At 43.7% G+C, this 14,585-nt stretch overlaps 1 protein-coding gene across 4 annotated transcripts in view; it reads right to left on the bottom strand.

Moving 5' to 3' along the window:
• FBF1 (Fas binding factor 1) overlaps positions 1-14,585 on the bottom strand; it is a 612,463-nt gene that overhangs the window by 79,904 nt on the left and 517,974 nt on the right. For all 4 annotated transcript variants that reach the window (XM_085616959.1, XM_085616957.1, XM_085616961.1 and 1 more), the window contains 3 exons: positions 11,098-11,274; positions 6,029-6,166; positions 5,822-5,939 (listed from right to left, as the gene is read on the bottom strand). In XM_085616959.1, the coding sequence (XP_085473085.1) occupies positions 5,822-5,939; positions 6,029-6,166; positions 11,098-11,274 (433 nt within the window). The remainder of the gene's footprint in view (positions 1-5,821; positions 5,940-6,028; positions 6,167-11,097; positions 11,275-14,585) is intronic.

Genomic DNA, 14,585 nt, shown 5'->3' with positions numbered 1-14,585 from the left:
CCGCACTGCAACCGTATTGGGATGGGGTGATCCGCGCATTAGCTGCTAGCACGCATAGGGAACTACAGCGGACATGGGAGGCATGTATAACAGGGATTTTCCCAAGAAGTAAACAACATAAAGCCTCTTCTAGTTTTTTTAGATCTAGACCTGGTCGTAGCATAGCGACTCGTCACACACCGGTGGAAATCAGAGGAAGCCCCACCACTGAAAGCTTGGTTTCAATCTATGCTAAACTGGGTTAAGGCTGAGGCGGTTTCTTTAATAAGATAGGATATGTTAGGCCTCCGTAAGTTTCCCATCTCTACGGAATGTAATGTAATGGTGTGCTCGCTACAAGGGAGGTTAGCTCTGGATGACCCACTTGACACTCACTACTTAGTGTTATTCTTGATATGTATGGTACTCTGGCTTCACCTGTGAGCTGAACATTATATAGTGCCCCATATGCCCTAAGTGCATGTTGTTCACTGAAAACAGGTATTCACATTATGTAAATGCACAATTATATGATCAACTTTTACTGCACTGGTTTGTGATACAGTCCTCGCCTGTTACCCAATTCTGTGGTGATCCTGCTTTCCTTCCTTACCCCTCCCATTAGTTCAATTTTTTTGTGTGGTTTTCTTATGATTATGTTACCTAAAAGATTATTTGAATGTTTGGTTAATTGAACTGACATGGCGGAGTGAAGCCATACATAAACAAGCATTTGCAATGCAATAGGTCTCGCATTTATACGAGTTTGAGCTATTGGCATTGTAAATGACAATGCTTTTTATTTAAGTTTGGTTTTTTTAAAACATAAATAAAAGGCACTGTCATTTACAGTGCCAATAGCTCAAACTCGTATAACTGCGAGACCTATTGCATTGCAAATGTTTGTTTACATAAGGTCAGCCAGGCTGACGACCTCGGTGGAACGGCGGCCCGAACGGCATGGCTGGAAGGCTAAATCTACCCCCTGTCTGGCGAAACCCTCCTGGGTCCGACCAGCGCAAGACTGACCAGCTAATGGCCGGCCGCGGAGGGGTCCCGCAGTTCAGCTGGGCTGGCTGGCTCGACCGGCTGACTGAGGGATAGACGGGAAAATCAAGAAAAAAAAATTGAAAATAACAAAAAGAACCATGTCACTAGTAGACGACCTTTACTCTTTTTTTATCAACTAATACAATTAGCCAAATCTGTCATGGCAAAGTATAAATTTGAATGAAAAAAACTCCCTAGCAATGTCTTTAGCAAAACGTTTTTGTAAAAGATAAAAGGTGCAGCTTCCCTCGACACTGTGCCAAAAGTCCTCATTGGTGCAGACAGGCTCTGCTCCATTCGTGTGCTCCTGCCTCAGTCCCACCTGTGCCCTGCAGTGTGTCTGCATGAATAGAAAGGCAACTGAGGGGCTCCGTTAATGGTAGGCAGTATACACAAAGATATAAAGAACGAACCTTACAGCAGATGAGGAAGGCGATCGGCCTGCAGAACGAAGGAAAGAAGACCTCACGGTTCTGACCCGGCATCAGAAAAGACGTGAAAAACACTGAACATGAAGATGGAATTTTGAGAATATTTCAGCGAAGGCTCAACATAGGTGAATCGCAAGCTTAAATTCTATATTGCAAAGGCTGCCGCTCCACTTCTACAACTGAGTGTACTGTACTCATGAAGAACAATGCGTGTGCGCTTTTGCAAACTATTCCTTGCTTTAGAAGCACGGCTGTCAGTGGCATATACGAAGGAAACAGGCAGACAACTGACATTAAAGAGGTCCTGGGACCGCTCAGGTCCAATCCAAGTGAGGACGTGCAATCGGCTTCACATTAACGCAAAGACAGCTTGGGTCTTCCTCCGAGGCCACTCGGGTCGGATGTCAGTAAACGAAGCACTTTAGCTGTCAGGAGCTTTGGGCTCACACCGCTCCCGGTACCTTGAGGATTGCGACGTCGCTGCCCCTCTAGGACTCTGAGGGGTGGGGCACGGGGTCAGCTCTCTCATGTGAGCACGCAGAAAAAGTGGAGCGTTAGCATAATCGGTGCTTGGGGAACAACCAAGAACGGTTCCCCTTGGTCAGACAGTGAGTGAGGGGCTGCAATTAGGCGCCGCGCTCGCTTGGCAGAAGCCAGAGCTATTTAATCTCAAACACGCAGTGGAGCCCGTGTTTTCCAGCGATGTCAATGAAAACACGCTCCTGCAATGGAGTGCTTGCTATGGTCTAAACATGGGACCATCTAACCCTGCGGCATCTCCCGGAGCGTGGTGAAGTGTCACCTCCAGGTCAATGCACCATGGACAAATGTAGCCTCCTCAGAGTGGGGTCAGCCAACCATAAACCCTGGTGAGGGTCTGATCACAGCACATGCATGAAGAAAGAAGGGACAAGTCAACTAAAACAACAAGCGGCCGTGCGGCCGCGAAAGTGAAAGTGATCGCGATCGCGATCAAACATCAAAGCGGCCCTGTATTCAAATGTATTCAAAGCGCCCGCGAAATGTAAGTGATCGCGATCGCTATCACACTTCAAAGCGGCCGTGTGGCCCGCGAAAGTGAAAGCAAACGAGTGCTTTCAGGCCTCCAAATGGTGCGCGCGCCCGGACGGCGCACATGCACTGTATTTGGAGGCCTGAAAAGCCACTGTTTGCACTTCCAAAACTCGCTTACTATAAGTCTCGCCAGAGCAGCGCTAAAGCGCTGTCTCAGGCGAGACCTAAAAAACAAATGTGTATATACAACCATGCATGTATAATATGCTCTTATTGCAAAACAACCTGGACAATTGAATGCGTATATGGGGCTCTCCCTTTTTAGGTCGAGGACTACCGGTCTGCCGAAGGCAGAACCGGAAGTCGGAGATTTAATGTTTCCTAGAGTGGCTATTTAGCCCGCCTCTCTTTTTGCTTCTCCTCCATTGGCTGGCTTCCTAAACGGAGGCCAGCCATTGGAGGAGAGAGCCGTCCCTCCAAATAGGCTCCGTCTTTTCCAGATTCGGGGGCGTGTTCCTTGCTGTTCTTTCCACTTTTTAGCCACGTCCTTTTAGAACAGCAGGAACACGCCCTCGAAGCCGAAAAAGTTTTGGAGCTTCCATCCGTTCTTTTTGGATTCGGGGGCGTGTTTTTATTTTTCTCTCCTCCAGCCAATGGCAAGAGGAGAGAAAAAGAAACACGCCCCAAATCCGAAAACGCCACTGCGTTTCTCCGAGGCATTTCTGCTTTGCCTCGGAGAAAGGCAGTGGTTTTAATGGCGTCCTCTCCCCCTGCTCTCGGCTCCCGTGTGGTGAATTACTTGGCTGGCTGTTGTTCCGTCGTCCTGAATGCACTGTCTGTACTTGTCGTGGTGGAAAATAATAAGAGGTAAAATAACTAAAACTATGAAAGACATTGGGTGTTTTTTCTCTTTCTGCACCCCTTGTCTTGAAATCCGGGGACATTGTTTTCTCTTTCTTCATAATAAGCTTATGGTGCTGGGAACCTGATCCAGTCGCATGATAAAAAGAGGTGGCATGGCTCTGTTGTGTTTTGGTCTCGTGGAAAGGTAACTAGTGGGGTTGTGTTGTCGCCGCACCTTGTGTACGTGGTGTGCAAGTCTTGCCTTTGTTATACGATCAACAACATTCACCTCGTCTTCTGTACATCATGCACCGGGATTCTGCGGCGCTTGCCTCAATTTCCGATATTTCAAATTTTTATATTACAATTGATGCAGAAAACATAATGAAAACGTTAGTTGCCTGTGCCTTCAAAGACAGAGGTATGCCGTGTTCTGTTCACAATGGCATTTTTTGCGATAGTGCACATGACTGCTTTTTGACCCGTCCTGTACAGCGCCTCTGGTTCCGCAGTTCCGGCGCATGCTATGCTATCCCAGGCAGAAGAGCACAGTGCCTCTCTATGCACACTTAGGACATCACAAGCAACTGCCCGTCTATGCACACTTAAGACATCACAAGCCACTCCCCGGCTATGCACACTTAAGACATCACAAGCAACTGCGTATTTGAACGTGAAGGATTCGACCAGGAAATTGCGCTGTCTTTTGCCATTTCGTTTTCTGTAAGAACGGACACCTTGACTTCAGCAGAGTGGATAGAAAATATGAGTAATCTACCCCCAACATCTGGACACCATCAAAGAAAGTTAAGCCTCTACATTACTTCAGCCACCAGTTCAGCCACAGTGGCCCCTAAATAACTAACATTTCTGAGCTGTGCCTTTCTTAAAATGTTCACCTCCTGCATGACTTTTTTTTCCATTATTACCTTAAACCCTCACTTAACCGCTATTACTTCCCTATTCCTATTCTGATGTGTTTTTGTATTGTTCATTCATCTATTTCGATGTTTCCCGCAATATTTTTGTCTTCCGAAATTTAATTTCCGATTTCATCACTCCACGGTGACCGTGAATGACCAACACACAAATGCCAAATACCTGAGCTCTCTCACAACTTGCTGCAGTGATGTAAACCGTTTGCGACAAATTGCTGATGAATAGCAGTGTCTTGTCTCGGGCTGTGTCCATATGTTTTGCTCTCTTCAAGAAAACAGACATTTTAATTTTACAGCTGCAGACTTGCAAACCAGGCCTGCGTCTTGTGGGGACAGGTGCTACACTGGGGGACAGGAGTTATACATTAAAACTCTTTCCTAATTCAGCTAGCTTCCACAGGGTCTGTAGATTTGCCACAGTGGGTATATTAAAGGGTGTTTGTCACAGTGGTCTTTATGTATATTGTCCACCTGGGTCATGACTGTGCTGCAAAACAGCGCCAGAGGAATTATAACTATGTAATAAAAAATCCCACGAGTTCACATTTTACTTGACATTGACTTGACATTGGGGAATAAGGGAGCTTTGATTGTGGTATTGGCAGAGGTGCCCCCAATAGAAATGGCAATGCCATTTATTTAGGGATACAAAAATGAAAAAAATATAATGAGCAATACCAATAGCTCTACCTATAATATTGCCGAGACCATTGCATTGTAAATGCTTGTTTCTTTTGTTTTGTTTTGCTTTTCCATTGTATATGTGACCTGGGGTATGGTATTCTGTTGTTGAATTTGAATTCATGTAATCCGGGTCATCATGTCCTTGTAATGTTATGCTGGGCTCTCCATCTTGCGAACTACCTACTGGTTCTATGTGGTAATAGATATGCTTTCAATTGTATTACCTCATGTTAAAATTTAATAAACAGATCAAACAAAACAAATCATAGCAGTTAAGGCGTATCAATTCAAGAATCTATGGAATCCCTTTAAAACCTATGTTAGAATCCAGCTGGGGGCAGTGGGGGTTGGTGGGTGACTAAGTGAGGTGGATTGCGTAGGGTCTCCTGCTCCTCCATTTGCTGTGCGCTACAGGGCTGCACCCTGTTGATGCAGCCCCGTAGCACAGAGTAATATGCATTGCCAGGAACCACTGTTGTTTTTATAAATGACCGCTTGCTTGGTGGTCATTTATAAATTGGATGGGCAGCCTCTTCACCATGTGGATGGAGTAAGTTACTCTTTCCCCATGGCAACACGGCGGGCTGTCTGCCCACAAATAAATCAAGTCCATAGTACCTATTTGAGTCAGTTCCCTACCCCTCCCGTAAATCTTGCACTTGTCACTGCCAAGTATAGTGGAAAAATAGAAATTCAAAGGTGAGGGATATAATCGAGATTTACAGTATGAGCCTAGTAGTTCTTAAATGTTCTTCTGGTGGTTTGGCTAGTCCCAGCTCACATTTTGATTCTCTTTGGAATGTTGAGACAATCAGGTTAGCTTTGCGTTAGCTTTGTGCACAGTTTATAAATAAATTAATAAAATAAACACATTAGTCATACTGTGTACTCTGGGGAGGCTTTTCTCGGTTCCCATCAAGAGCACTGGAGCTGTGTCAGCTGGAAGCCCTCGTCGAAGCTGTTCCAACTGCCGTCTCTGCTGAGCCATGTTTATCCGTTCCTGTAATATAGCAGAAAGAAGGGATCACATCTCAAACAAATCTCACACAAGAATTTCTGATGAGATTCATAGCTGCTCTAAGTGCACACCTCATGTAAGTGCTGCTCCTGAACCCTCAGTCGCTCCATCTGCTGGTGGACGGTCCGTAGACGACCTTGGTGATCCGACTCCACCCGCTGAGCATCCAGCAGTGCCTTCTCACCTTCCTCATACTTCTGCGAGGCCAACTGTGAACAGGATAACAGAATTAATCATTGGAACCATGATTACAGGAAGAAATACAAACCTCGAACAATACTTCGAAAGGTCTAACTTGTAACTTTTAATGCTGCACTGGTGTCATGGATTGAAAAAAACTGCTTTCTACAGATAAAGTTAGGTCAAAAGTAAAGCTAGTGTGGAGACTATCACTAAACATTAACCAGTGGGGTCAGATACAGAATAACAAAGGCAGCAGATTTTCTCTCCCATATTAACTGCAAGGGAAAGTTTAAGATAAGAGTGTGAGGAATAAGGTAAACCGAACTCTGTTTTGCATTTCCTAACCTGCAATTTTTTTCCCTATTTTAATAGTATTTTGTTTTCCACTCTGCCAGCAGAGCACTGATCACTGATAAGAGACATAACACTCTTCACCAGAGCAGTAGAAATTCATGCTGCCAACATTCGTATTAGTTTATATACATATAAAAGGTGTGCGTGCCGACTGCCTCAGGCAGCAGCAACGTGAATCTCAGCTGTGTGAGCTCCCAGAGAAATATCAGTGCCAGGCAATTTAATCCGGCGAATTCCACTCGGGTGGTATTTTCGTACCCACAAAGCCTCTGCATCACATGACTGTTTACAATGGTCTAGGGGGTCAATAAAGTTAAGAGGCCTCGCCACCCTGGTGAAAGAAATGTAGGGGAGAAAGAGACTGGGGATTATTTGTTGCCACTATCATTTTAAGAAAAAAACCAGTCATATGCTTCTCAACTGGGTCAATATTATGATGCTCTCACACCCCATGTGAGTGCTGCTGTTTCCAATTCCAGATACTACGGAAAGGTTAGATAGCAGAACCCGCTTCTCCTGCAGCCACCTGGGACAGAGTCACAGAGGCAGCCAGAAGACAGCACAACAGAAATTGGCCTCATTTTCACAACTTATCGTGGCATGCTTCATCCTTGCAAACACCCACCACACCAGAGTAAGAAAATACCATTCTAGCGGGCTCAACCAAAAGTGGGAGTTTTCAGATATTCTTTATTTCTGGCCAACTGCAGGGGTCCAACTGCTGTGGTGGTTTTCATCCTCTATCTCTCACTGTGTGATTGCCTATGCAAGGCTACCAAAATCGCCATGCACTTTGAAAATGTGCATGTGCTGTAAATTTTTAAGCAAATCTATTTCTCTTGTTATTTATAATTTGCAAATGAAATGTATGTATGGAAAATATATGCCCACAACCAGAGCTTAATGTGAACTGGTGGTTGCTGGAGGTGGCAACTGCCATTTATTTTTGGGAACTGGTACTTATATTTTAGTATCAGATATTTACTGAGTGGAAAGAGGGAAATCACACATCGGAAAGATGACTGAAGAGAAAGACTGTAAAATTGTCTAAAAGGGAGAAAGCAGGAGCCTGCAAGAGCAAGAAAAAAGAGGTAGGGAATGTTTGGTAGTTGATTAGTGACTATCGGCCTTGGTATTAGGCGCGCCAACGTTTAATAGTACAGGTCGGCGGCTTCTGAGTAGAGTGTCGGGCACCGGCGCTCATTCTTTAACAAATTAAGCACTGTCCACTTCAATACTCATGTTGTAATTGGGGTCATGATTTGGTATACTGCTAGCATGTTCATTTTCTCTTTTCTAAACCCCGTCTTTGCCATTTTGACATAAGAATAAGGATCCAATAAAAATTGGATCCTCCTTTGGCCCTTTCTTTTTTTACCCCTAACTAGTGGTGTAGTACTTTGGTGGGTTTCTTACTTGATCAAAACGTGTCACCTTTTACAGTGGCACAGAAGAAAAGGCTTCGATACCCTGAGTGGAATGTTGGACAAGGAACTCTGAATTTGGAGCTTGTCTCTATTCTGTACAAGGTCTAACACCAATATGTCTATTGTTATGCTTAGCCACATTGGAAAATGGTCTACAAGTTTCCTCTGACCGGGGTGCTGGTCGCTTCAGACAGAGTGACCGATATTGTTTTCCCATTAACAGGGGAAGAATGATCAATCTGACAATGCTACAGAGCTTCTACATTCCTAAAAGGGAGAGTGTTAATATTCTTATGCAGACTGTAGAGCCGATTAGTTTATTAGTTTTTTGGATAGAAATTTAAAGAGGGATTTTCCCTCCTGCCCCATCCAAGAAGGAAAAATACTGATAAGCTAGTTTTCTATAAATCGTATCTAATAGTTAAGAGAACCTACACATCAGCGCTGAGTAGAACCAATGCCAGTGCAGGAACCTTTGCTGAAAGCAGTTTTCCCTCAGGCTGGGGCCAAGCCTAGATTTCTGGAACATTTTGATGCTCAGACTTGTGGCAGACAGGAAGACTGATGGCCCTGCAAGGACAGGAGCTATCTCTAACCACTAGAGATTCTACATAAAGCTCATCTGACTGATGATCTGCTTGGAAGATGCCAAATCACATATTAGCCTTGAGAACCCAGCAGCCCAACTAGCTTGTAGATGAGACTAAACATCACCAGGGGCTCGGGCTGCAGAGAAGTTTTCCTACACCTAGTCTGTGAGTCTACACCATCACAGAGAAACTGAACCTTCATTTGTTGTACAACTGGACATCATAGGGGATGCTGACTCACAACAATAACTCCCCCGCCCCTATTCGTCAGACTAGGGAGACCAGCTGGGTCCTTAATTGGTCTGCAAATCATGACCAGATGGCCAGTTCCACAGGTCTTAATCTTCTTCGAATAAGAATTTGAATACACCACCTTGTTTATGTAAAACATTGTGGTTGTGCTATCTGTTCCTACCAACACTGGTGCAGTTGCTGTTTTTGGGAGGACGAAAGAATTAAACACTCCTTGTGACCATTTTGAGTTCCAACATATACATATGCAACTCTATTCTCAGGACTAGTTCATGAGGATGGGCACCCCAGCTCTTTGATGAAGTGTCTGTGACCATAACAAACTGTCTAGCCTCTTGATGGAAAGAATGACCTAATGTTAGGTTGGACTCTTAAAGCCACCATATTAACACATTAATCTTTACTAGTGTGACTTGTTTCCAGTCGTCGAATAATCTGGTCACCATTCTGCATCCAATGCCTCTTGTAGAGGACACATGTGTAAACAGCAAAAGGGAATCCGTGGAATGCCCGAGACTAACATGCCCCGAAGACATGCGTACATTTGAACTGTGTCTTTGTCATTCTTCTGTACTTGATTTGAAAGTTTTTACAACTCTGTACATTTCTCACCTTTCCACATCAGTCAGACCATTGATCTCTCTTCTTTTCATAACCAGACTCTGTAGCACAAATTGGGGTTGGTCCTGCTGACCACATTGTCCTTGTGGACCTCGATGAAAGGTACAAGGATTGCTAGGGTTTTTATCTCGTTAATATGCCTGAGTGAGGTTATTGTAATAAGGAAAACTACCTTCAATGACAGAGGTTGCAAGTTACAGAAGTGGAGGTGAAAGGGTGAATACATGAACCATATGAGGACTATGCTGGGATTCCACCCGAGGGGTGGGATTGGGGAGGGTAGAGGCAATGTGGGAGGAATCACTCTCTTAAGGTCCTCAATGAAGGCCTTCACCCGGGGATTTTGAAGAGGGATGAATGTTCCTTATTTTGTATACAGGCAATAACTGTGGCTAAGTGTAAGCGTATGGATGTGTAGGTATGGCCTGCCTTTTGTAAGTTTAGAAGGTGGGAAATAAAATCTTGTACAGAGAATTTAAGTGGTCTGTTGTTTTGAGATGCAGAAGTAGACAAATCTTTTCCATGTGGCCGCATAGCATGCACATGTGGTGGGTTTAAACACCTCACGCAGTAGAAGCATACACTCCTCTGTGAGGCTGAGATAACGCAGTTCTAGGACCTCAGTTACACGATCTTTAGGTTAGCTGTTTGGGGTCTGGGTGTTTGAGTTGACACTGTTGTTAAATGAGAAGGTCATGCATCAGGGGCAGCTACTTAGGAGGGCTGATGAACATCTCCAGAAGCATGGAGAACTAGGGTAGCCCAACACCCAGGCTGGGACCATTAGGATGTGTGTTATGGACACCTGCATCACATGTATGGAATGAGAGTGGGAGAAGGAAAAGCATAGGCAAATATCCCAGACCAATTTATCCATTATGCATTGCCCATGCACTATAGGTGTGGATACCTTTAGGTGATGTTTTGACATTTACATTTGAAGAGGGGCAAAGAGACCAATGGTTGGGGCGCCCCACTGATGAACGAACCTTTGTAGGACTTGTAGGTGGCGTAACCAATTGTGGACTTGTCGATGCGTCCTGCTAAGCAGATCTGCAAAGTCGTTGTTTACCCCCACCAAATGCTCAGCTAACAGGCGGCTCTTGCTGAGGATTGTTCAAGGCTAGATCTACTCAGCCAGTGAGGACAACTGTGGGAAGTGAGTCCACCCTGCTTCTGAATATAGTACATGGTGGTCATGTTGTTGGTCTTTATGTTTTCCCACAGACAAGCTTGAGGAAATCTTTCAGTGCTTGATGGTTTGCCAAGAGTTTGAGAAAGTTGATGTGATGGCACTGGTGCTTCGATAAATGAAGAACCGTGTGGGGAAGTAACACATAGTGGGCAAATGGAATTATGGACCTACAATGTGGTAGAATAAATAGGTATCTGTGACTGTACATTAATCATATATTCATGGTGTATTTTAATACACAGGGCGCGTTGCAGGGAGATTTAAGTTATAAAGTTAACGATTTAAGTTACATTTTTTATTTCGATATGGCCCTGGTGGCCAGAGGATGTAAGCAAGTTTACGTGTATTCAACATTATTAATAAAACAGAATGATCCAAAAAAGATGGTATCCAGGCGCTAGCATGAGAATGGCTGCTCATCAAGCTCATGTGCTAAAGAAAATAGCCCACTGGTGAGAGGGAAATTAGCTCCTCATCTTGCTCACGCTCTACTCGTGAAGAACAAGTGAAACTCTCACCTTACTCATGCTCTCGATATCCTCAGCCCGTTGTTTAATGCGCTGTGCCATTGCATTCACCCGCTCCTTCTCCAGTTTTAGCTCCTGGCGTTCCTGCTCCTGAGCCTCCTTTGCTGCAGACAACTGCTCCTCCCTGAGACGTAGTTCACTGGCCTGAATCTTCAGCTGAGCTTGCTCCTGAAGACAGAAAAGAAAAACATTAGTGTTAAATGTGCTAAAGTAATCTTAATGATTACTATGTTACTCTTAGCAAAGGTAGATCAATTATAATTCTGTCTACAAATTAGGGAAGCACATTATTGTGTGAAAATATTTTCTTGTAGACAGGCAGCAATGAGAGTCCTGCAGCAGGCTGCAGACAGCTTCAATATTCCAGGTGACCTGCCCCTTCCATCCCAAGTGATATAACCCACACCCTGAAGGTGTGACCTGCTACACCTATTTTGAATGGTCTAAACAAAGACAGTTCTGAATGGTTTTAGGATTGCAAATCTAAACTTCTCAACCAACTTGCAGTTTCAGTCAATCTGACTGGTTGCCCTTCAACCAACAAGAACTGCCCTCTTTTTTTAAACGGATGCAGACGGCTTGCAGAAAATAATTAGAATAGCTGGGGAAGCCTGCACTTTTTTGGACGGTTTTGTGGTCTATGGATAGTACAAGCAGCTTGAACGCAAGAGGTTTTGGCAAGTTAGGCACGTAATCCGCCCTTTTATCTTAGCTAGCAGCAGAGATGATTGTTATGCATAATTAAAATCTGCTTAGCTACAAACTAAAAAAGCAGATTTCAGTCCTTCTGACTTTTCATCCACCTTTAGACATAGTGCACAGCTCTTAATTCACAGCTCTTAATTCCAACCTATGGGTATCCTATCACATAGGGACTGGACTGGAGACTGCTTTTCCGAGTAGTTAATGCAGAACTTTATCAATGAGTAGCATACCTGTTTATGTACATAGAGCGCAATTACCTTCATCACGTCATGCTTTGCATGAGCAGTTCCCAATAAAAAAAAAGAACCCATTGGTGTGCCATATATGAAAGATGGCCAAGAGGGTGGGGAAGGTTTTGGGTGAGGGAGACAGCCTACTAGGAATAACAGGCTCACCATGAAGGTAACTTTATCCTTTTCCTACATACTGGCTATCTCTAATTTCCAATTTATGGTTAGATTCCATAAACAATTAATGAAGCAAACCCCTTTAAGACCTTTTGCTAAAACTGTACATTGTATCCAAAGTGTACAATTGTTGGCTTGCAGAATGCATGTGTGGCGTCCCCCTGTATATCCTCTCTGACAAACATATCAGGAGAATGACTCCAATGCCATTACAGTTCTAATGGAATGCACAATACAGGCAAGCGATGTAAGGGAAATCACCTATAAGCAACAGTAAAAGGAGATATAGGAAGTAATTTATAAGGGGACACTGCTATTGGAAGAAACTTTATACACATCTAACTCATCTATTTTAATGAAAAGCTAGTTCTATTCAGTAAGTAATACAGAGTATATCTTACACTGATATTAAACATCTCCTCAATCAACAAAGTGTGAGGCTGTAAACAGTAAACTTGCAGCTAAACCTTCCCATTAAAGTATAATTCAATCAATGCCTTTAAGACAAAAGAAGGGTGATCCCAGAATAACACCTTGTGCTGAAAGATAATGGTGCATGATTAGGTTTTGTACAGCTAAGGAATGTGCTGTGTCAGTTGTTATGGCTATCAAGAACACAATTTCTAATGAAAGCTGCATCAAAGTTTGAAAGGCTTGTGCATTATGTGCGACAGGACAATTTTGAGGTCCAAACTGGTACTACATCTTGTCCATAGAGGGGAAAAATTCAACAGGACATTCTGATGATGCTTGATAACATTGTCGTCAGTGGAAAACGATTTTCCTTTCCGACTTCTGTAGGCTCTGACTGCCACTAAGCAAGTATCCACCTATAACTGACTTTAGTAGTTTCCTGAACAAGACATGACCCCCAACAGATTAATTGATATGAGCGAGACTGAGGCTCGAAGACAAATGCAAGTGGCAAAACCTTAGTCCCATGCTTTTCTACTGACACGAGGTAGATTTCCCCGGAGTCATCAAATGAACCAGGTTATCTTAGGAAAGGCCTTATTAGACAAAGTTTGTCTCACGCGGGAACGGGTGCTCGGCTGAGTGACTGCACAGAGTGTAGAAGGATCCTCTCCTCATCCATGGCTAGAATGCCTGGCATGATGGAAACCATATGACCTGAAGCAGGGGAAGGATGTTTGAGAACCAGATCTAGAGTTTGAACCATGAAGGTTGATCAATGAAAGGCTTTCCTGAAGCATGGCGATACAGAAACACTGCTTCTTGAAATAGTTGTTCAAGCTGCTGGGATACCATTCTCCATACTGGAATAAAATTGGTTGCCCCTCAAAGCCTTGGACTAAGTGTCCAGATTACTCTTATGAAGTAATTTGAAAATGTCATCTTTTAACTTCCCATGTGCTTGTGGACTACCTTCTTGAGTGGAAGCTTAGGAGGTTACTTTATGACTAACACGGTGTCCGTCATTCTGCCGACCCACTGTCAGAGTCAAGTAGGAGGTGAAAAGCACTACAAAGTCATGCTCATGTGTTCTTTTTTTGCAGTAATTCTATACCGAAAACAAGTGTTGTGTAGTTCCTAGGAGGTCCCCCAGGACCTGAGCATTTTGGATGAAGTAAAAACTGAGGCCTTGGTGTCCCAACTGCTTCCGGACACCCCCACAGGATATGTCAACCATTAGACCAGCTAGCTCTACAGTGCCACTACCACCCCGCGGTAAGAGAGGGCTGTGGAAGAAGGTAAGAATAGTGTATTGGCAATCCCATTTATTGAGTGATAAATCAATGTGGCCAAAGAATAACAGGTGGTAAGCGTCACCTATATAAGCACTGCTGTAGCAAAAAATTAAACGCTACATGCTTAGAAGAGATAATCACTTAAATATTGCCAAAAATCTAACTATAGCAAATATAGCACCAAGAAAAAAAGCCTCAGTAGTTTTATGCTGAGGCAGCATAGAAACTGGCTCCATCAGCACAGATCATGACTAATACAAAGGTCCATGGCAAGTTCTTACGACTATCACAATGTCTGACTATGCTTTGTTTCAATGAGAATCACAAACAATATGACTCAACATTGCACATTCAACCATGAGTATAACAATAGTAAAATCTACATGCTCTGGGATACAATGGAACAAAATGATTTTACAGTTGTGGAGATGACAATGAGATACATACCTATGTAGAACATAGTCAACGGGGGTTTAACTCTGGGAGGAAGGAACCCCATATGCCTTCAAAATTAAAACGTTTATCGCAATTCTGTAGATAACTTGTTTACCGTATGCAATTTTTGTGAACTCAATGAGCCATTCTGCTATAGCAGGAAGTGTCTGATATGCCATTCATGAAGAATGCATTTTTAGCTACTGCCAGGGAGATGGCTAAC

Source organism: Triturus cristatus, chromosome 7 (genome assembly GCF_964204655.1).
Source record: "Triturus cristatus chromosome 7, aTriCri1.1, whole genome shotgun sequence".
Lineage (NCBI taxonomy): Eukaryota > Metazoa > Chordata > Amphibia > Caudata > Salamandridae > Triturus > Triturus cristatus.
The sequence above is the reverse complement of the archived record's forward strand: the minus strand, read 5'-3'. Positions and strand labels throughout refer to the sequence as shown.